Consider the following 24412-nt stretch of genomic DNA (forward strand, 5'->3'; position numbering starts at 1 on the left):
CGTGATCGGTTGATGTGTGTTTTACCATTGCTAAGAAAATACCTGCTCCTCCGTGCGAGATACGAGAACAGTGCCTCACAGGTGTCGGTCGTCAGTAATCACGCCACCGGCCTCGCGCCGTTCTCCCGCGCCCCTCAGCCTCGTCCTGCTCGCCACAGTAAACATGATGAATGGCGACTGTAGAACGCAAAAGCCGAATCCCGGACATTTTGGGCAAACTCGTCACGGAGACTCACTCGTAGCCTAGCCTTGCCTTGATGTTTTTGTTTTCAACTGCGCAGCGCTGTCTTACCGGTAGGCGTGGCTTGAGAGTGGCCTTGTAGGGCAGCGAAGCAAGTGCATTCTGGGAGTTGTTGTCTTTCATCCACATAAGCCAAAAATACATTTTCTGGCTTTTCTCAGTCTAGAAAGCTCCAAATTCAAAAATAATTTCACATTGCTTCTACATAAATGACCCACTTTCAATACACATTCATGTCTCCACGGGTGAAATGACCCTTTAAGGCCATTTGTATGCTTGGCATCTTTGAGTGCAACCTTCCTGTAGTTTAGCTCCAACCTGCTCCAACATACTTGTCTGTAAGTTAAAATTCGTCAACACAGGAAAGATTCATGGGCTCTTGAGACTTTCAGAATGTCTCGCCAGGTCAAAGCAGGTCATTTCTGTGAACTAAATGTGTCAAAAAGCACAAATTGGAGATTAAAAGTTAGTTATATATGTCTGCTACTACTTACCATTGCACTTCAGTTCTAATGTTTTTGTTTTTTTTTTCTGGTTTGATTATTCAATTTTTCTTCTGTTTTGCTCTTTTATTGTCTGTCTGCTTCAAAAAAGCAGCTTGATCAGAGAATCCATGCAGCGAATATTATTTCAAAAAAGCCCCATTGGAACTGGCAATGCTGTAACACACAGCCCTGTAATATGTAGTGATAATTCTATCACAAGAACCTTGACTGGTGCCATATACCACACACCAGCTCATCTAATAAGTCACACCATTGCCAGCTCTGCGTTGGTGTTCCATGGGAAGATTAGAGCATTAACAAAACGTCTAGGACAGATCCACAACGGATCACACACACGCACACTCTCACTCCCCCTGATCGTGCCTTGATCTGGTTGTACTGTGCGGAGATAAATCCCTCACACACCGGTTCTGCTGCTCTTCGTCTTCCTCCTCTGCCCTTTCGCTCAGAGGAATATTGAGGCACCTCTTCAGTCTGTTTGTGCTGCTTAACAACCCCTGTGCCTCGTGCTCCACATCACCCTTCCCCTCCACCCCCATCAAATCTGCATTTGATTATCCCCCCCCCACCACCAGTAATCTCGCACGTCTCCCTACCTGCCGCGCCACCGCCTCTTGCTTATTGTTTAGTATAATGGTGTGGGGACTTACAAGGATTTACACCTGATTATATCCCGCAGGGCGAATCCCCCATAGACTGACCTTGCAGTTCACTATTGCTATTGGCTAAGCAGACTCAGCCCATTCGGCCAAATTCCTCATCTCTCTCTCGTTCTGTGTCTCCGGCTCTCTCACTCTCTCTCCATTGGCTGTTGTTTATCCACCCTGCCTGTTTACCTCCATGAGTCATCCATTTGTCACATTGCAGCTCCCGGTTGCTTTTGACGAACGCTGCCTTTTGCATAAAAGCCCGGCATTAATCGCCATGTTCTGACAGGATGACAGTGAGGTAGAGACAGGTTTCACAAAGGTATACTCAAATTTCTGTGTCAACCCCCCACCCCCCATGCCGGCATCCCTCCGTCCCTGCTCCTGTTTCCTGCTGCAGTCGGTCTGATGAACAGGAGAATTGAATTTCATTAGTTACATTGTCCCTGTTTTGAGCTTTGTGCTGCTTTCTTTTTTCCTCCCCCCTCCTTCTCACTCCTTATCCGTCTCTGCCTGCCACTCTTAGGTTTTCTCACCCCCCTCCCTCCGTCTCCTCCATCTCTCCATCTCAATGCGCCACAGCTCCTCCCTCCACCTTGCACAGCTTCGACTCCTCCCTCTCCATCTTTCTTCCCTCACTCGCGCTCTCGCTCTGCTGGGTATGGCATATATGTGAGCGGGTGCACTCCTGTTTACATGCATGCCTGCATCTGGGACAGACTCTCATGTATTCTGTGGACTGTAGCTGCTCGTGCTCCACACTCTGAGAATTTTCTGGACCCTTTGCTTGCTTTGAGGAATTGTTTGCCGTTTTTGTTTTTCCTCTCACTCATGAAATTCTTCAAAGGCCTCCTGTGTGCCACCCTGCCACTCTGGAGCGATTCGGATCCAAGCTGCACTCCGGCAGAATGGAAATGCCAAATTTAGACTCCACCGCATGACGTTTCTGGTAAGAGCAGTTTGCATTCAGTGCCAGATAAGCGTTTTGAGAACTCCGAGATCCTGTAAAGGGCTGAAAAGGGGATATGAGAATTTTGGGAATTGTGAATTTTAGGTGGGAAATGTGTCCGAGATGGATAGTGCACAGGCTCAGGAGAGAAAGATGCTGAATAATGCTTCTTAATCGGACATGGGACCAAATACCGTGGACTGTCAATGCACAGGGAGGGGGTCATTTGCTACAAATGAATATCTGTCCGTGTAAGCATTCATGCATATTTTCACCTGCACTATGTTTCTAAAAAAAATCTCAATCCTACACCCCCCCCACCCCTCTTTTTTTTTTTTTTTGTATTTCTCCATGGCCAGGTTATAATACATGTTGTCTATGGTGCAGGCTTGTATGTATGCTAGACTTCTGAGTGTATTTTTGGTGCTGTTGTCATGGTTTATACCTCAAGGGTCTTTATTTTACAGGATGCATAATGAAAGAAAATAATGTATTGCTTTCGATGCGTTTGAGTCTTTAATTCACAGACCTCATTATAGAGCCTCTTTTCTGCCTGTTTTCTCTCTCTCTCTCACTTTCTCTCACACACTTACTAACTCATTTCTCTCTTTCTTGCTCTCTTTTTCCTATCTCCCTTTTTTACTGCTTGGAAGCAACTTCCTCCGCAGCTAATGTGGCGTTTAAAGGAATAACAACATTACACTTCATTTCTTAATCTTGGCAAGCTGTCAAAAATACATTAAGAGGAGCCTTACAGGATACATCAAAGATTCATGTTATCTCAGTGTTCTCATTGGTTTCCTTTACAGCTGTCAGATCCCTCTATCCATAGTTTCTTATTTAAATGTGCATTGTCAGTGCACATCTATAAAAAAAAAACATACATTTTTATATCATTAGCCATCATATATAGAGGCCAAAAATGTTCAGACAAGGTGTGAGCCGATTCTCAGATTCAAATCCACCATGTGCTCTGCAAAAAACTCCTGCTGTTTTTTCCCCGCCTGAACACAGGGTTATCAGTCAAAACACAATGCATCTAAAATATGCATATAGGCTTGTGTTGGATAGGAAGACTGGAACATGAAACAACTGCATGGCAACAGTATCCTGGCCACATTCTGAAGATGCTGTAGCTGCCAGCGGAGAAATCCAGGCCAAAACATAATGCCATGGCTTAAAATTCAGCACTGAATAGTGATACAAATAAGACAGCCTATACATTGAGATATGTTTCAGTATTCCAGTGATTGTGTTAAAAGGCAATCTCCCCATCGAGCAGATTCTCAGTTGGTGGTAATAGCCATTATGATAATGCTGCAGTCTGATAACAAACAGAAGATGAAACAAGATAAGGCAGTGCTACAGGAGAACTGCATCACCTCACACTCCTGTGCCATGGGTTCACACATAGATTAGACCCTGTGCCTGTCAGCCTCTCGTTTTCAAAGCTTTTGTAAATGATGCAGCCCAGGCAGTAAAAAGGGGCCGAAATCCCCCAAATCATTGAAATTCAGATCCTTTCCGATTGCGAACCTGCCACATCCCACTCTGCTTCCCTATTCATTCTCTTCTATACGCTTTTTTAAGCACTCAGCGAGGGCCTGCTTTCAGCCGTGGCATAGATAGACAGACCAGGCGTGTATTTGTCCTCATTGTGAAGGGATGCAAGAATCGGACGCCATCAGCGCAGCGGTTCGTTTCTGTCACACAAAATGAGGGACTAGTGAAATAGGGCTGTACATAGCGGGAAAGCCAGCAAGAGGCTGCTGTGAGAGGCGACCGAGTGACATATCAGACAGCGCACACTCACTCCAGCCTCCCACAAATGTATTCAGAAGGTCACAGAGTCGCTTCACTGCAGCAGACTCACCCATTAAAATTTAATCATAACAGCTTTGTGTAAAAAGTAGAAAAATATGAGACCAGGCCCATGCCTTACTTTACTGCCACCCCGTTTCTAAGGGTTACGTGTGCATGTGAATGAAAATGATGTTTACATCTTTGAAGAAATGCTATCTGTCGTTTTGGAGAAGTTGGTGTCGTATCTCCACCCATCATCTGCAAAATGTGCGCCTCGTGAAAGACGAGAGGAAGATATCATTGATTGTATCAGTCAGAGTAATCAAATTATTAGCCTCGGATGGAGTGGTCAGAGGAACAATGCTAGCATAATTCAGGAAGCTCGAGACTGATTATCCCGTGGCTAATTTCGTGAGATAAGCCCCTTCCTAATAGAACCATTGATAAAGAACTCCAAGGAGCTCAGCTTGAGCTAGATTGCTTTTGGGATTACGGGTGTCCTATATTCTCTCCACATTTTCTCTCTTCTTTTGTTTCAATTAAACCCAAAACAAAGAGCCCTGTGTTTAAAAGAGGAAGAGTGGTTGGAGTAATTACCAGCTTTGCCTGCTGGTAGCTGTGAATTTAAAGTGAATCTCAAGAGCATTAATGAGGAATGAAAAACACTTTATGGAATTATTATTAACCGTTACCGGAAAGCTGAGGGGAGGATTGACATGGGACTGGGCCCAATTAGACTTCGCACCATGACAAGGAACCTGACAGCAGCCGTATCTTTGGAAATTTAGCCAGACCATGGGCTGAAATAACATATAATGTTTCAGCCGAGTGATAAGAGGGAACATGCTCGATGCAGCTTACAAAGAATAGATGTGTTTGATTGTTAAGAGTAAGAGACAGAAACACAGTGCATCTGTTTCATTACCAGCCCTTGAACACTCTCAGAAAAAAAGGTACAAAAGCTGTCACTGGGACAGTACCCTTCAAAAGGGTTCTAATATGTACGTACCATTTAGGTACTAATATGTACACGTTTGGTACCAATATGTACCTTTGAGGGACTTAAAAGCACTCTTTAGGTACAAAGGTGTACCTTTTGAAAAGGTACTGCCACAGTGACAGCTTTTGTACCTTTTTTTCTGAGAGTGAAGGATGCTTATTTAAACTGCAAACATCACATATTGCTCCATCGGCAGTTAGTCAGAAGACCAATATTCGGATGACAGGTCGTAACTTATTTCAATCTCAACCATGCTTGGAGTTGAAACATTCATGTCATTTACTCAATTTATGATTGCATGAAGCTTCCAGGCCACCAGTCGGCACAATGTAACACAATGTTGCTCCCGGTCTGAGCCGTCTTTTCTATATGGCGCTTTTCATTTTTGCTTCAGAGTTAAATGCTTTTAGAGTACAATCAAAAATCATGGGAAATATGTATTCAGGTAAAAAGACACTCTATAGTCTTGTTACAGCATGCTATACTGAATTCCATATACAAAGTGTCCATTTAATATTCCTCTCAATGCGAAAGCCTCGCTTTGACAGTTTAGTCATACCCTTTGTTTGAATGGTATAAATTTCAGCGCAGTGCTTGACATTGTCGCTTCAATAAGTCTAGAGTTCTCTATGTTTCGACATCAAGGTTCATGTTAGTTTTTCCTTTAGTGGAATGTAGCTTTCCAAGCCTTGGGCTTTGATCTAAATCTTACTGTCATCAAAAAACAAGATCAAAAGAGAGGAATCAAATAGAAGCAAACAGTTGGAAGATGCATTTCTGCTTTGAATGCTGAATCCGTAGGCTTAAAACCCAAGCTGATTTGGTATACGAAGTTGTTTGTGTGGGGTAAGAAGAAGACAAATATATGGGGCAAGCAGGGCTGATTATTGATTTGGCTCAGGTCCTCACTGATTAACTGCTGTTGTAAATACCGATAAAGACACCTGCTTATGTTGTGATGAATGGTTGTGACTTGATTTGCTACTCACAACTTGGGCTGCCTTAACACTATTTTCAGTGACCTAGCATCCAGAAATATTTGTAAACAAAGTGTATCTTTCCATTATGCTTTGAATGCTAGTCAGTTATACTATAGGTACAACATAAGCAAAGCAGATATAAAACAGTACGTTTTATCTGACAGTGATCCCACACATCCTGATTTTGCCGAGTTAGGCTACGTTCACTCTGCGAGCCTTGGTGCTCCATTCCGAATTATTGCTCAAATCCGATTTTTTTTATAGCTATTCACATTGTTGTCTTAAATATAACATATATCAGATTCCGGTGCAAACATCATGGTCCTGAACTGACCTGTATGCGCAAAAGAACGATAAAAAAGACGACACGCAGCATGCTGTCATACGGCAGTAAACACTAAGGACATTAAAGTACGTTTATTTAAAGTGTGATCTGCCGTGGAAGCCAGCGAAATTATGCGCAGACATTATAAAAAACAAAAACGAAGACGAGGATGTGAAAAAAGAGAGCTGAGTTTTTAAACATTTATGATACGAGCCCTTGTGTTTTGCTTGTATGAGCTGTCACTGTTGTGAGCTCTGACAGATCACTGTCCTTCACTGACTACCTATTGCAACTGTCTTGATAACTTTGGTTATGTAAAATCTTTGAAGTGACTCCCATGAGCCATTGCAATTGTGACGAATAATGCTCTGGAGTGTCGCATTAATTCCGATATGACTGTTGCAGACTGTGGTCTCGTTGCAAAACATCTGACCTGTATTGGATTTAGTATCACATATTGTGATCACAAGTGGCACAAATCAGAATCGAAAATTCCATGATTCCATGTGGTTTGTGCTGTTCATACTGTCATTAGAAAAACAGATCTCACACATATGTCACATATGAGCAAAAAAAAATCGGATTTAGGCCACATTTGCCTGCAGTCTGAACGTAGCCTTAGACGTGTTCCTGGCTCAACATATTTTTTTTTATCCTGGGACAATATTCCTGTCTGAACATTTAAACATAACCATATCCTACCCCTAAACCCTACCCATAATTTATCCCTAAAATCAGAGGGAAATGATAGGTGAATAACACTGATGGAGAACCACCTAACCCTGGTTGTAAGCCTAAACTTGACATACTGTAAACTCTAAACTTGTCCTTCAAATCTGATTGGTTGATTGGAATGTTGTTCCAGGATCAACAAAGATGTTGGTGAAATCACGTTTTGCCAATGATTCCTAGAACTTCGGCGAGCGAATTTGACTCCAACTGTATCCATAAAATATTTCTCTGGGTATAAATGAATTGAACATTACAGACACAGAGCAAATGGGTCACCCGTGCCATTTCACAACCAGATTGCATGAGAGCAGACAACTAATTACCAGCAATTTAGCAGATAACTATTTATGTATTGGGAATATTTAGATAGCTGTTAACCACTGATTCGCTTCATACTGTGAAATGTGTTCAGTGTGATCAGGGATACCAGAGAGGGAGAAAAAGAGAGCGACAGGCAGAAAGAAAGGGATGATGAATAAATAGATAGGAAAAAGGAACAAAATGAACTCCCTCAGGCTAGTATATCCAATTAGTTGCTGCACTCTATATTCGCTTTACTTTCAACTCACAGTAGCTTTCTATTAGACTGTTGTGCCTATTATAAAACATTATACTTTGTGGTATCATTTGCCAGCACAAATGAATCATTATTTAATCCATCTCTAAAATAATGCAATAACAATAAAAGCAAAATTAAACATTTTATAACTGTGATTCCAAATATTTTTGTGCGTGTGGCTCACATCGGACCATCCTCAAAACGCAGCCCATTTTTATTATTTCTCTCTTGTGTTTATTCTTCCTGTGTTTATATTTATGCATTTCAAATGAGTAGAAATATCTATAGAGTCTTTTTATGATGTATGAATCATGAATTTTTTTAATAAAAAACAGCACAAAAACCCTGCTGTTTACTGTAAATGTTTTTTTTTTCTCCCCCAAAGTATATAACTCTCTGGAGATCAACACAAGTTATTAATTACTATGTAAAACATTGTTCTTTCATGATTGTTGTATCTAAACTGGAAGTTAAATCCCTGAATGAAGCACTCATTTGTGTTTACAGAGTGCCAATTGGAATACATACAGTTCACAATAAAGCCAGTGCACTTAAAAAGTATGAATGTAGGATGCAGAAACTGAGAAGCAATGAAAATATCCATAGTTAAACAGTCTTCGGATTTGAAAATATAATTATTTCTCAATTACACATTCGCAACTCTTGTAAATGTTTTCTTCTGCTGTATTAGGTGGTGCAGGCAACAACTGCGATAGGTGTGAGATAGACATACGCAAGAAATGTCGGTAACACTTTAGAATACTGTTCCTTCATTAATGAATAATTACACAGGAACAAACTAGTAACGAATTATTAACATTCTAGTAACTACTATTAACTAACAAGAAACTCTGATTAACAAATTAGTAAGTAATAGCGCTCAGATGAATGTAGTAGTTCACTATTAGCTAATCAAGAACTACTATTTTTTTCATACCTCCCAGAGAACTACTATCTACAGGTTCATAATTAACATGAATAATGCATAATTTATAATAAAAGGTAATGGTAACCCACTAGTAATGACTCAAGTATTACTACATCATTCTAAAGGAACTACTAATTATTTGGATCAGTATTCTAAAGTGAAAAACATGATAACTACTTAATATTGACTGAAGTCATTGTAAGCTTTTGAGATTTTTGTAAGGTTTTGAATAGCCATTCCTTCCAATGGATTTGGTAACACTTTAGTCATTACTAGTGTGTTCCCATGATCTGCACTTTAGAATACTGATCCAAATAATTAGTAGTTCCTTTAGAAAGATAGTAACACTTGATTCATTACTATCCAAAACCTTACAAAAGCCTTAAAAGCTTACAATGACTTCAGTCAATATTAGGTAGTTATCATGTTTTTCACTTTAGATACTGATCCAAATTGTTAGTAGTTCCTTTAGAATGATGTAGTAACACTTGATTCATTACTATCCAAAACCTTACAAAAGCCTACAATGATTTCAGTCAATATTAGGTAGTTATCATGATTTTCACTTTAGATACTGATCCAAATTGTTAGTAGTTCCTTTAGAATGATGTAGTAACACTTGATTCATTACTAATGGGCTACCATTACCATATTAGACATTGTGCATTATAAATATTTATACTACAGGGCCGTTGAATGCTTGAATCTGATTGGTTGACGAACGTTCTAAGGTGTGCATTATTTTCAGGGAAACGCACGGCTAAAGTAGTTCCAGGCAGGTCTTGACCGCATTACAGTTCCATATCACTTCGCGTAGTTAACGGTAATAACGGAAAATAGGATACAATTCATAACAATAAAAAGCATTTAGCCGCATGCGCTTGATCTGGAATTTTCAATGTCTAGCTTCACAATCAATGGAAACATGCAGTTTAATTTTAATAAATAAAGTATATAGTCCTGTCTATATTATAATCAATAGAAAATTAAACTGAATATAGGCTAAATAAATGGATAGTCCTGCAGTACGGATTTTTATTGCAGATAATAATAAATAAATAATTATTTATAGGCCCACTTGTTAAAAGGGCTTTGTGTTTCATTTATTTGGCTATAGTCTACTGTCATCTGTCAATGAAAAAAAAAAAAAAAAAAAAGAATGACCGAATTAATTAAAACGAATTAAATTAATAAATAAATAGGCTAATAATACCGACGCACATGCTTTTCTGTCTCATTATTGCAACATCTCTCTCTAATAACTGCATTAATAACTGCATAAAGCCGGGGACACACTTTAAGGCCGGTTATGAATGCAATTTGATACTTATGACTGACAATGCCCCAAACGCGCGTTCAGCGCGTTCAGTCTGTGTTCAAAGTCGGTGTTTAAAATCTGCTGCAGTCGATGAAAACAGTCAGAGAATGTGTCAGCTAGTCGTGTGTCCCCAGCATTAGTCTGCTATCAGTGGCTCAAACCTCCGTTACTAACTCTAAAATGACGTTTTGGAATTAGCAACGGAGGCATTGAATTAGATGCGTAAGAAATTAGTCCTACATACAAGAGCGTTTTAATGACAAAAGCTTAACAAACGTCTTGAAATACATAATCTGAACAATGTTTCGAGGTGTGGTAACTGTAGTATAAGCGGAATAATTGACTTCAGGCCGTTGAATTATTAGAAAAATAATGCACACCCGAGGTGAACGGCCACTCCGCTTCGCGTCGTGACCGCATTACCACCTCGGGTGTGCATTATTTTTCTAATAATTCAACGGCCTGTCGTCAATTATTCCTTACTTATTAACCTGTATATAGTAGTTCTTATAGTCTTGAGTGAGGTATGAAAAATAGTAGTTATTGATTAGCTAATAGTGAACTACCACATCCGACTGAGCGCTATTACTTACTAATTCGTTAATCAGAGTTTCTTGTTAGTTAATAGTAGTTAGAGTGTTACTAAGGCATTACTCATTTGTTCCTGTGTAGTTATTCATTAATGAAGGAACAGTTTTCTAAAGTGTTACCGAAATGTCTACCAGCTGACGACATTCTAGGAAAACATAGTTGTTTTTCAAAGTTTGTTTTTCAAAGTGTAAGGAAAATAGACACGCTGCAATAGATTGAGAATGGTGATGTTAAAAATTGGTAAACAATTTCAAAACGGTGTGTTTCAGAAGAAATGCAAACAAAATCAAAGATGCATAAAAAACAAAGGTGTCCAAAATGTTACATGCTAATATTTGGTCTTGTTTCAGAGTCGGTAGGCTCGGGTGAAAACTTTGTGACTTGTGTGAACTTTGATGAGGCCAAGAACACTAGCACTGTTAAACATGCGGTTCAATAACAATATTCAATTTAAACAAGAATCCAACTCTAATACGACTGAGCTTGTTTCGCATATAACTGTTGATAGTTAGGTTTAATAGGTAGATAATTTATCTACCAATTGAAATTTACGATATGTTGAAACATTTCGGCATTCTGTTGATGAGGCCAAAAACTGCTTACCACATGTTTTCATAAAAAAAAGGAACACTTATTAAGACACAAAAAACAACTTCAGTTTTCTGGATCGGGCCTAAAAGACAGATGCCTAAAACTCTGGTGTCAAAGTATTGGTGTGGACAGAATAAAAAATGAATCATCCCACCTTTCACGTAAAAATACCCCTTATCAACTGTAATCCATTAGCTTAACTGTTGTTTAGCGACATACTCAGAATAACTGTGTATCTATGACTGCTGTGAAATGCACATTTTTAAGTGTAATAGACGAGTTTGAAGTGTAATAGTTTTATAGGTAACGGAAAAACAGTAGAAGGACTGTCAATTACATGCAAACTGTACAAAAAGAAAAAGAAACAAGATGTAAACAGCGTAATCGACTAGTATATTAAATGTCAATTACAAACAAGCAAAACTGATTACAAGTGGCTTTTCTGTATTTGTTTTAAATGGCTCATGTTGTATTTACTTTTTAGCATGTTGATCTCTAGAATTTACTTTTGTGCAATTTTATCTGCAGTTTTTACCGGTACTTTGTTTAGCAGCCTCAAGCTTTAATGAATATGGATCTCTCAGTGCAATAGTCAGATGTGATTCTGTTTTAATAGTTTAAGTGTAAAACAGCATGCACTTACTTTTCGTGTTAATACTTTGTGTGATTCCACATCATAGATAGACAGTGGCATCTGCTATCTGAACAAGATGACTAAATCTAGTGGAGTAATAAAACCATACTTTGCAAACTTTTGTGTATTTATTATAAACGGTGCTTTTCAACCCTCTTTTCTCAGTGATTTGGTCATTTGAATCTTACACGGATGTTTTGGACACATGTGATTCCAGTATAAACATTATGTTTTAAAGTTAGTCCATAGGCTTTACAAGAGTGTGGAACTTTGCATCACTACTGTGTGACAAAATATGTTGGCGTGTAAAAATGCACCCAAAGATTTACGCACAACTATTTACACACATACTAAGTAGGAGAATATCTGTATATTGTAGATTGTGAGCATTCCATTATCTGTTTATTTGGGGTCAGAGAACATCCTTAGCTCATTCATCTCTTTAATTTTGTGCTGGATGTTGAAGTGTTAGTTAAAAGATAAAGGTATTAGTTAATAACAAACAAACAAAAACTTTAAATCAACATGAAACCATAATATTAATAAATAAAATATGGTATAATTACAGTTTGAAAATGACTTCCATAATATTTTCTTTTAGTAAAGCTATGCCTGGATCACCCAACACAAAGTTTTGCGTTTGTGCGTGAGACCTCGCAAAGATTACACCAGTATTAGCTTTCTCGAACATTGCATGTTTGCACTATGCCTGAAACTTAGTAATCAACATGCATTTCCGTAGATCTGTCAAAAAAAGAAATCATCTGTTATCATGGCTTAGTTGTATTTTAAAACTTTGTGTCAGACATATTTGGTAGCATGATTATCTCGTTTCATTGTGTATTAAGTCCATATTTATCAGGCTGATATTTGTAGAAATAAGAAAAGTAAATTTATAAAACAAAAAGAACCAGTTAATGGCATTGTGTGTCAGAACACAACAGGAATGAAGATATGTTTGGTTTTAACGTTTTATTCTGACTTTAAACTAGATTATCCTTTGAAAAGAGTTATACAATATTTGATTTTGGGGAAAATCTGGAAAACTACCTTACACATGCAGTGTTTTCACCAATTGACCTAAAGCCGTTGACCATCCTTAATGCTGTCATTTTGTGTTGAACTGTATTGAACTGATTGCATCAGACATATTATATATCATATTTTTTACTTACTCGCTAGGAAATGAATTGAAATTGAACCTTTGTAGATTTTTTTTGTAGTACATTTTATAAAAGAAAAAGCTGGAAACTAGTGCCATTTAGCTTAATCTTTGGTTTTTGAGGGAAATTAAATATTCTCAGGAGACCCACTGACCCCGGAAGATACGACGAATGTGTAGATTCACTCGGTTGAAAAATGCTGTTTTGTAATTTACACATCTGAAATTAAGGACTAACTTGTAGGGTCTTTAACAAAAAAAGCCTCCAAAATCGAAGCGGTAAAAGGGCACACTTCCTGCTATAGTATCATAAGCTCTCCCCAAAGTCTGTTCATGCGGCCAACAGACAACCTGTCGCATCAACAAATGCTAACATTTTAAAATTCTACATATATTTTGAGTAGATAATCGATAGTATATTCTCAGTAAAGGGTTTCACCCTGTGTGTTTCCATAATTAAGGATAGTTCAGAAGATACAAGAAAAGTAAAAATAATATACAACTGCAATAGATCATAGCTACCATAGAAAAAGTAAGATCATGCTTTGAATTAAGACGAGTACAATCAAATATTCGCTCAAGACAAACTTTACTTATGCGGCGTCATTATATTAAATTATTTATTTTATTTATTTTTGAAAATGTAAAAATGCCGTTTTCTGTGATGGTCGTGTTTCAGGTGTACGGGATAGAATATGCAGTTACAGTACAAACATCATTATGGCTATGGAAAGCCCCCCATAAAAATTGGACAAAAATGCTGATTGAATCTTTTCATGAGATTTAAGTACAGTTTTTTCTTTCAAATTTTCAACATTCTAAAGTTTTTGAACAGACGTTCTTTAATAAAAATTATACTTTAGGTCACCATTAAACAAAATCATTAAAATAATCTTTTAGAAGATTTTGTTTAATGGTACACCTAAAGTATAATTTGTATTAAAGAACGTCTGTTCAAAAACTTTAAATATTTATTTTAAACAATCTTTTCATTTTAAAAGATCATATTTAAACTTTTATGATTATGCTTTGAAATAAATTTAGTACGAACAAAACTTTCGCTCTGGAAAGGCGTTAGCAGACTAACAATACATATGCTGTGACATGATGCACAGAGGCTCATCTGGTCTGTCACCCTATATCCTGAAGCTAGCTAACATTAATGATTGTCAATGAACTTCTTTCTCTGAAGATGTGGCGGTGATTAGAAGGAGCACCCCATCAATGGGGGGCAGCCTGAGGCATCACAGCTTCTAAATGTTTTCATTGTTGCTCTCTCTCTCTGAAGATAGGCCTATGTGGTGATTTTCTCACAGGTACAACTTAACAAATTATTGAACATTTAACATGTGTGAGATGACTTGAGACACTTCAAATTTCAAATTATTTTACATACCCCTAATAAATAAATAAAAATACTTTAAGTTCAAGTCAAGATTTCAAGTCAAGTCAAAATTAATCAATGGACGTATTATACTCACGAGGTCATAGACATTCCAATTAGGACTGGGCGATATGGCCTAAAAAAAATCCTGATTTAATTTTTTTTTCTTCCCCTACTTCAAATGGTGTAAAAAAATAAAATAAAATAAAAACATCACAGTATTGTATTGTGATTGTCAAAACATTTGGTAACTGAACAGAATTTTATTAAGTTTAGTGACAACACAATGTTTACATGGTACAATGACTGGTATGCTACTGTTTTTATTATTGCTTTCATAATTTCAATTCTTATTATTTGATTCTGATCTTGATTCAATATCGATTCATTTGGATAAATATTAGGTACAGTAGATACATGTTAATTTTTCTCCAAAAAAAAAAAATTATATATCTCACCTAATGCTGTAAACATACAGAGCCCTGTTAGCTGGTATTATTATTATTAAAGGTTAAAAATAACATCTCAAATTAAATATAATGCGTTTTTTAATAATAACAACATTATAATTAATTTTTTAATGATATAGGTAAAAATATAATAAATATGTAATATAGTTATCATATTTAGCAAAATACTCCTCTCTATAGCAATTTCTTTTAAGTCCAACTAACGTGCTATGGTCATTAAATGGCTTTCCTGATGAGGTAAATGTAACGTTATGTGACATATTGTTCTCAAGCTGTTTTATGGACCTCTTTCCGTGGTTGAAAAACACTGATCGATCGATTTTATTTCATTTTCGGTAAGTTGAACTGTATCTTTCAAATTACCTATTGATCATTCGTCATTCAAATTACCTATTGATCATTCGATCACACACCTATTGTTTATTAGCCTACTATTAACTAGTAGTAAAGAGTAACAGATGATCGGTTCACGTGCCGCTTGAACTCTGTCAGAGATCTGTCACGTCACATTTACAAGCGCCAAAACGGTGTTCATTGTTTGAATTTCGCAATTAAATTGACAGAATCTGAGAGCTGAGAATTTGTTTCATTGCAAAAGTAACCTGCTTTGTCTTGTCTGTCAGTGTCCTCTTTGGTTCGCAATTTTTCTCTGCGTGAGAAAATGGATGTGTTTAGTGAGAGAGCGTGTAAAAAGTGACAAATGCGTGAGTCTCACAGTGAATTTGTGGCAGTTGGCAGCCCTGCGGATTCAGTTTGTAAATGTTTGTAAAACGGTTGTTTTTTGGCGGGTGTGCTTGTGCTGCTGTGGTCTTGTTCATTTGCCATGTTGTTTGTGTATCTCTATGGCAAACGCGCGGGGGGAGGGCTGAGCCCGTTCAGAACTACGGGAGCCCAGAGGGGAGCGTCGGCGAATGTTAAAAAGAAAAACTTTCATTCAAACAAATCAACGTGAACTACCAACGCATTCTCATCCTAGGGCGTCATATACTGACGCTTTTGACATTTCGTCTACATCCAACGCACATGGCACCCTTTAGCGTCAATATGAGACGCAGATAGCTTTGTTCGGTTATGGGTAGGTTTAGGTCTGGGGTAGGGTTAGGGTTAGACCGCTAGGAGGCGCCTTCTGGCCCATATCTATCTGCGTCTCATATTGACGATAAAGGGTGCCATGTGCTTTGGATGTAAACGAAATGTCAAAAGCGTCAGTATATGACGCCTTGGGATGAGAACAGGCTGGAACTACATATTCGAGATAATCGATAAAATCGATTTATCGCCCAGCCCTAATTCCAGTCACTGGTCATACATCATTTTCAGCCCCGGAGGATACCCAAGGTCAAAGGTGACACTGGCATGGAGGGGTCAAGGTCAGCACTAGGGCACGACTTGGGTGGTCCGCGGGGCGTGGCAAAAATGTCAAGACGTCACCCCAGGTCAAGAGGTCATCATCAATTATAGGGTCATCAATCATTTTGACACTCTGTGACTCATAATAACTACTGGCCTATACTGAATATAAAACTCAAATAAATAGGGATCTGCAAGTGGGTCACTCCCAAGCTTTGCTTATTTGTCTTGTTTGGTCAAGCCGAGGCTCACCGCCAAGGTCAAGAGTACGATGGTGAACAGGGAGAGAAAATAGAGAGGCTGCGTAGCTGGTCCGACGTGATATTTTTTCTCAAGGTTATCGCCAGGATGAAACAGAGGGGATGGAGTGGGAGAGAGAGCAGGATGATGGACCTTTGGGTTGAATTACATTTGTACATGAGTGGGAGAGAGAGAATATCATCCAGTGAGCACTCATACACATGAGCGGTGTAACATGAAAATATAAAATCAATTCAACTGATAGCCATCTTCTGTGGTTTCAGATGACGATGAATCTTGATATCGCAGTGACGGGCGCGTTTAGTTTCGTCGGTGTAATAAGCCTTGAAACAATACGTCCCTGAAAATCAATTGTTTGCTGTTGACAAAGGTAAATACTCATATTTGCTAAGAGCTTCAACCTTAAACATTAATTTCTCTGTGAGGGTCTCTAGCTTAAACAGATAAATAGCTCGGTTTTCCAGCGTTGGAGGCAGAATTGATTTTGCCCTCTAGCTTGACAGATAGCCCTGAAAGTAACAAATAGCAAAGAAGAGGACAAATCTTCGAAGCACAACACTTATTAACTTCATGAGTGTTGGGAAGGTGCAGTAATCTAAAAGTGATCTAGGCCTCCATTAGTAGAGGAAGGAGGCATCAGCCGGAAGACACCTTGTGAAAAAGAAGCCTCGCTAATTCCCCCCACATGCTGACAACCGATAATTGAAAAGCAAGCCTGCACACCCTTTCATCATGAACCGGATATGGACTTGTCAATTAACTTGCTCATATTTCATTGACTGATTGAACTTAACTGAACAGTCTTCTGCATTTCGCCTGTTCAAACTCATGCCATGTTGATTGTGAGGCACAGTGGATGCTGCAATATGGCAAAATAGGGCATTACATTTGAGGGTCTCTCTCTCAGAGGAGCACTATGTTAAAATAAACTTTATTTCTTCCCTTCGAGCTAGCGGGCAGGGTTGAATGGGTATGACCTTCCCATGTTACTGAGGGAAAAGAACAGAGGAGAAAATGTAATTTCCACCGAAAAGATCTTAGGAGAGCAACCCACTTTAAAACGGCAAGCAGCCTGTCGTGTGACTGAACGCTGGGTAGTAATTATTAAACAAAGAGAATGCTTAGCGCTGTTCTAAAATGGGAATGTTGATGCATACTGAACATATCACGCTTTTAATGTAAACAACTGCACATTTAATTTGCTTCTTAAGGGAACACGACATTTATGACAGAGATGGCCTTTTAATAGTCAGGTGCATGCTTGTTACAGAACTGGCTCGACTTTAAGAATCTAATACAAGCACGCTACTCCCTTTTCCCATATGCAGAATGACTCTCATTGACTACTGTATTTTTCTTCAAATCAATCACTCTAAAGGCACACATTTCTGTCTGAATATATTCCATGCCAGGAACGGTTGGTTACACTAAAGTACCCTGAGGTAGATATGCCTTTAAAGACACAATTCTCTACATGGAAATTCATGCGGGGGTGTTGACTAATAAGATGAGCTATTGACCATGTGAGTGATTTCACTATATTGAGAATTACTCCGTCAATGCAATATTCTGGCAGTGCAACAGAGAGAAGCAGTTTTTTCCTACTTCATAAATTATTCATACTTGCCTGACAGACTTTGATTTGTATGTTTACAGAATGGGGGCTTCCTGAGCGATGATTTAATCTTTTAATTGGATAATAAATCCAACACTTTGTGTAGTGGCTTTTCAATTGCCATCAGTTGACCACAGAGGCCAAATTAGTTTTAAAGCATTTGCATACCTTAGCATTTGGGCTAAAACAAAGGTTAGAGTGATTAGGAATAAAGATGGAAAAGTGTGTGTGTGTGTATGTGTGTGTGTGTGTGTGCGTGCGTGCGTGCGTGCGTGTGTGTGTGTGTGTAAACCATAATTTTAATTTGAAAAAAAAAAACAAGAAAATGTTTGTGGTTCATGTTAATTAGACTTAGTTTTTTCTTTTTTATTGAAATTATCATTTTCAGTTCGCCCATTGGCAAACATTTGCAAATTGCAGGCCAAGAAATAACAGCACAAATGTTTACAGTGCACTTTTCATCAGTTGTAAAACAGGTACACATTTCTGCCCATGAGCAGAGCTATTTTCTTCCTGTGGGAGTACTATGTTACACCACAACAGTGAACAAAATACAACATTTTATATATTGGAAGCCACGGCCATGTTTAATTAGGAAAACTGTGATCACACCAGAGACCCACTGTAAATTTAAAGTGATTTCCATCTGCTTTTGCTTGCTTTTTTTTTAAATTACCAAGCAAATTTGTCAATAATTTTTAATGAGGCAGTACCTTTGACCTGTTCTCTCCGCAGACAAATCCCCCCAATTATAGTTAAAGGTCAAAGGTGGTTGTTTGGCAGATATTCAGGAGACATGCAAATTGAACTAAAATTTGCATCGCAGGAGATGTCACACATGATAACAGTTTAAACAACCCTGTTGTGCCTCAGGAGGCTTGATGCCTGCTCAGCCGGGGAAGATCGAGATAGATTCAGCGTGATTAAAACATCCCATTCTTGGCAGCTCTGTTTACGTCATGACCTTCACCCTCACACCTCTTCATGCCACACTAGTCGTTTAATCGATGTAGTAATTCTCTCACAGTAGCCTGATCGCTCTGCTCCCCGACTGTATGCAGATCACACTCGATAGATGAATGAGGGATAAGCACCCTTGACAGTAACGGTCCTTTTGATCTAGCTGAGGAGCACTAATATGAAACTGTTATCGTTGAAAATATTCACCTAATTTCACACCGGAACTCAAAAGAATCTTGCACATTACCGACCTGACAACACTCAGAGATGGAATCAGCAAATCTATGCATTAAGTAGACTTTCACTCTCTTTCTGCAGGCAGTTTCATTCTATCAAACTAGTCTGGCCTAAGCCGCTTCACAGTCCTGTGAGTTGTGTTGTACTTTTCTCTCAGAGATCACTCTTTCTGTGTCTTGTAGTTTTCAGTGTGGGAAAATTATATTGAATTAAAATATTGTCAAAAGCCATGATAATAGCTGCCCTTGAGATATTCTATTGCAAATGTGTAAATACAAGTTGACTAAACATAAGATTTTCAATTCATGTGTTTTAAAATATGCACTCTACTGTTGAACCTACAAAGTATCATTAATGCATCCATTGAGTTTGCAAAAATATATTTGAATTCACTGATGCAAGAAGTATTTAATTCTGGGTCACTTTCACTTGCTTTACAAATGGGAGCTACTTAATGTTAACCTAATCAATTATTAAAGCTGCCCTGTCTACTCAACATGATTTGTATTTGACTAGTCCCATTAGCAACATCTTACCTCCTCGAATGCAACTTGTGTGTCATTTTGGCAAATTCTCTGTCTTGAGTTCCTTTATGTAAATATTTCACGAGTCTCTTCACAAGCCCTAAACCAAGATCTCGACAATTCTAAAGCACATAGCTGAAAGAGGCTATGAGAACAAGACTGAGCTTACTCAGTCATTTTAGGAAGCAAAGTTTGAAGGTAAAATAGTAGTGAGCCAAAGTTTATTTAGATTTAACCTGTTAAGAACCAAATTGTGCCAAAAAGAACCAAAAGAAAGGAATATTTGATTATTGTTTCTTTTTATTTAAATTGTAACTACAATTTCTACTGTTTTGTGTATTCTCAAGGTTGCATTGAACCTACAATAGTACGCTTAAATCATTACTAATTTGAGGTGGTCCTAAGCCATTATTGAAAATGTATTTTCTGCACTAGAATGCAAAAAAATACCATTAGCCATCAAAAGAATGTAAAATACAAGTTACATGTCCAACATATTTCTCTCTCTCTCTCTCTCTCTCTCTCTCTCTCTCTCTCTCTATGTATATATATATATATATATATATATATATATATATATATATATATATATATATATATCTGTGGCTATACTTCTCTATGGCCAGTGTTGTTTGTGGTTGTTTTCTTTTTCTCATACAGTCGTTTACTTTTTAATGCCTCTGTTCTATCATTAATCAAAGTTCTGAGTTGCCTTTACGCAGCATGTTCCAGTGCAGTAGTCTGTTACATTTGTTAAGTGTCAGCATTTTCTCCAACACCATCTCTTGCTATTTTAAGAACAGGAGCAATATGATTGTCTCTCAGTTCCTTTGCTTTTTTTTTTTAGTTTTAGTGGAATGAACTTTGTCCATGTTGTGACCCAATCTCTCTACTCTTTTTCTCAGCAGGTTACCATCAAAATGGTGGCCAGAGAGGCAAGTGGGCACAGCTACCTGGTGGCGTGCTGGCAGCCTATTCTTATCCTGATGCTGGGTACCGTGCTGTCTGGCTCTGCCACTGGCTGCCCCTCTCGCTGTGAGTGCAGTGCCCAAGAGCGCTCAGTTGTGTGTCATCGGCGGAAGCTGATCTCCCTCCCAGAGGGAATTCCAATTGACACACGACTGTTAGATCTCAGCAAGAACCGCTTGAAAGCCATCAACCCTGAGGAATTTCTCAATTACCCACACCTGGAGGAGCTACAGCTTAATGAGAACATCATTTCCATCATTGAACCAGGGGCCTTCATCAACCTCCTTGGCTTGCGAACTCTGGGACTACGCAACAACAAGCTGAAGTTGATTCAACAGGGTGTTTTCACTGGCCTCAGTAACCTCACTCGGTTAGATATTAGTGAGAATAAAATTGTTATTTTGTTGGACAACGTGTTTCAAGACCTCTACAACCTGAAAGAGCTGGAGGTGGGGGACAACGACCTGGTGTTCATCTCTCACAGAGCTTTTCATGGCCTCAGCAGCCTAGAGCAGCTCACTATGGAAAGATGCAACCTGACCTCTGTGCCAACAGAGGCCTTCAGTCATCTTCACAACCTGATGATACTCAGGCTGCGGCATCTGAACATCAACATCATTCGAGACTTTTCCTTCAGGAGGCTTTATCGACTCAAAGTCTTAGAGATAGCAAACTGGCCTCTTTTAGAAACCTTGACCACAAAGTCCCTCCATGGACTCAACATCACAACCTTGAGCATCACAAATTGCAATCTCACTGCCGTCCCTTACGTGGCCATTCAGCACCTTGTTTACCTTCGATTTTTCAACCTGTCCTTCAATCCGATTGAGGTTGTGGAGGGCAACAAAATGCACAATTTGCTGAGGCTCCAGGCTTTTCACTTGGTTGGGGGCCGTCTAGTCAGCATCGAGCCTTATTCATTCAGAGGACTCAACTACCTTCGGGTTCTCAATGTATCCAGCAATAGTTTAAGCACTTTAGAGGAGTCTGCCTTTCACTCGGTCGGCAATCTGGAGACACTGGCTCTTCATGACAACCCCTTGGCATGCGACTGTCGTCTCCTCTGGGTCTTTCGCCGTAGATGGAGACTTAATTTCAACCGCCAGCAGCCATCTTGTGAAATGCCAGAGTTTTTGCAGGGTAAAGAGTTTAAAGACTTCCCAGATGTTCTCCCAACAAATTACTTTACTTGTCAGAAATCTAAGATCCGAGATCACAAAGCCATTCATAAATTTGTGGATGAGGGGACCACTGTCCAATTCCCTTGCCAAGCAGATGGAGACCCCGCTCCCATGATTATGTGGCAGTCTCCAAAAAAGCAATTTATCACTACTAAAACCATTGGCCGACTGTCGGTGTCTCCTGATGGCACCCTAGAAGTTAGATATGCCCAAATACAAGACAATGGCACATACACATGCATTGCTGTCAATGCAGGGGGTAACGACACCCGTTTGGCTCACCTACACGTTCATAGCTACTCTCCCAATTGGCCCCATCAGCCCAATAAGACCTTTGCCTTCATCTCGAACCAGCCCAATGATAACAGTGCCAATGGAACTGATGCGATTGATCCCTTTCCCTTCGATATGAAGACTCTGATCATCGCTACCACCATGGGGTTTATCTCTTTCTTGGGAGTGGTGCTGTTCTGTCTGGTGCTCTTGTTCCTCTGGAGTCGAGGGAAAGGCAATGCCAAGCCAAATATTGAAATTGAGTATGTGCCACGGAAAATAGATGGAGAAAGCAGCCCTGCTGAGGGATCTCACAAAATCAGTATGAAGATGATTTAAAAGACTAATCACCATTGTGTGTGCATTACGTGAATAGGTGTTCTTGACAACAGACTTACTTTGAGGGAGGAAGGAGAGCGTAATCTTTGCACCCCTTATGGAATTATAAAAAAGAACAATGTTCTGACAAAAGCCTTTTACATTTTTTTTACAGACTGTACAGATCAATCACGCAGGGATTGTGTACTCAAAGGGAAAGCAGACAGGTCATTTGAGGGTTTCAAAAATCTGTGTACTTGTTTGGGTAAGTGTTGAAAAACATAGTCCTGTTGAAATTTGTGCGAAAGCCAGAATACAGAGGACCGGTATATATTTATACCTGTCCTCTTATCTCTTTTTCTGTACATAGTGATTTCGATGTACATTGGGCAATACAGTGGTTGAATGCAGCCGATCAGACGTTATTGGTTGTTGAGCCTACTGGAGTGCATGTGCTATATCTAGATACATGCAAATTGTATAGGTCTAATTAAATCACTGTAAATGTCCATTACCAACTCTTTATAAGAGATCAATTTGTTTTAAATGATTTATTGATTAGGCTTGACAATCATTAATATCTCAATGGTCAAGTATTAATCATTAAATATGGTTTGATGGTGCGATTTCAATTTTGACATCTTACATAGTATCATAAAGCCAGATGTAGCTTTGAATTTAAAGCCATTTGCTTTGACTGAACATGTGACAAAACTATTGGACCTGTGGTTGTACTCACACTAAACTACTATTCCATCAGACAGATCTCCTTAGTTTTTATTCACCTACTGGTGAAAAGTTTACAATTTTATTGATTTAGTCATCAAAATGTCATCAATTTGTCATGCTATAATGCATTTTCTACCACTCTCAAGGGGCAGGAGTTGCTCAGTAGGTAAATGTGTTCTACAACCCTTGAAACACTTACAGTGCTGTTTTTGGGACAATGGATGGCTGTAAAACATATTAAAATGACAAGCTTTTATACTTCAATGTTTTTGCTCATTTCTTTTGCTCTGCTCTGTGAATTAAACATTGAGAGCTGGTGAGGTACACAGGAAGATTATTGCAACGCTGCTCTAATGTGCAGCTAAAACCTTCGCTCTCCCTCACACACCATATTACTATTCAACATTTTCTCTGTAAATACTCATTTCAGTGTTAGTGGATAGAACACATAACGTTAGTGAGAGTGGATTTGAAATGTTAAATCAACCTAGGATTATAGGTTTAAGGTTTAATGAATCTGCTTAATTGGTAATTGGATTAACTCAAAATGCATTAGTTTTGACCCTAAAGAAAAATTTAGAGTATTGAGAATGGATACGCATAGTGCATATACGCATCCGCAAGTGTGCGATCTGCTAGAACTAGTCTACAACGACAGACTGTTGTGTATTTATTTGCTCTGTTAAATAATTTTGAGCTTCCTGCAACTCAAAGCCAGCCATTTCCCAATACCCACCACACACACACGCACGCACGCACGCACGCACGCACGCACGCACACACACACACACACATTTGCCTTCTAAAGTAATCTATAACATGTTGCAACAAATCCACAAATATCCAGAGAGGCTTTTGTTTTTGAATGCACTCGTTTAGACAAAGCTACCAGGGACAAAGCCACCGCACAAATCAGGATAGGACCAACCTGACAACCCATCATCTCTCACAGGAGCATAATGGAAAACGTGCCAGCTGGAGTCTAAGCACAGAGTCCTCATGTTTAAATGGGAAACGATAGTTGTGTAAGATTATCTTCCTGTCCTTTTTCTACCGAGATGACTCCCAAACAATTGACCAAACCCCACAGTGCTTTAATAATGAGCAAATACAACAGCAAGGGAGGGAGTGGGAGTGGTGAACATTAATAAGAGAGGAAGTGGAGCATCCAGATG

At 38.9% G+C, this 24412-nt stretch overlaps 1 protein-coding gene across 2 annotated transcripts; it reads left to right on the top strand.

The window, feature by feature from the left end:
- Positions 1 to 1392: 1392 nt before the first annotated feature.
- Positions 1393 to 23499, top strand: lingo1b (leucine rich repeat and Ig domain containing 1b). 2 transcript variants are annotated; one of them, XM_079865661.1, is made up of 2 exons: positions 1393 to 2343; positions 20673 to 23499. In XM_079865661.1, exons 1-2 carry the CDS (start codon positions 2332 to 2334, stop codon positions 22527 to 22529), a joined length of 1869 nt encoding a protein of 622 aa, XP_079721787.1. In that variant the 5' UTR covers positions 1393 to 2331; the 3' UTR covers positions 22530 to 23499. The 2 variants fall into 2 exon arrangements, with proteins under 2 accessions (XP_079721787.1, XP_079721788.1); XM_079865662.1 differs by having other exon boundaries at positions 1937 to 2343; positions 20676 to 23493.
- The last annotated feature ends 913 nt before the right edge of the window (positions 23500 to 24412 follow it).

The sequence above is a fragment of the Squalius cephalus genome (assembly GCF_949319135.1).
Source record: "Squalius cephalus genome assembly, chromosome: 3".
In the NCBI taxonomy this organism is placed as follows: domain Eukaryota; kingdom Metazoa; phylum Chordata; class Actinopteri; order Cypriniformes; family Leuciscidae; genus Squalius; species Squalius cephalus.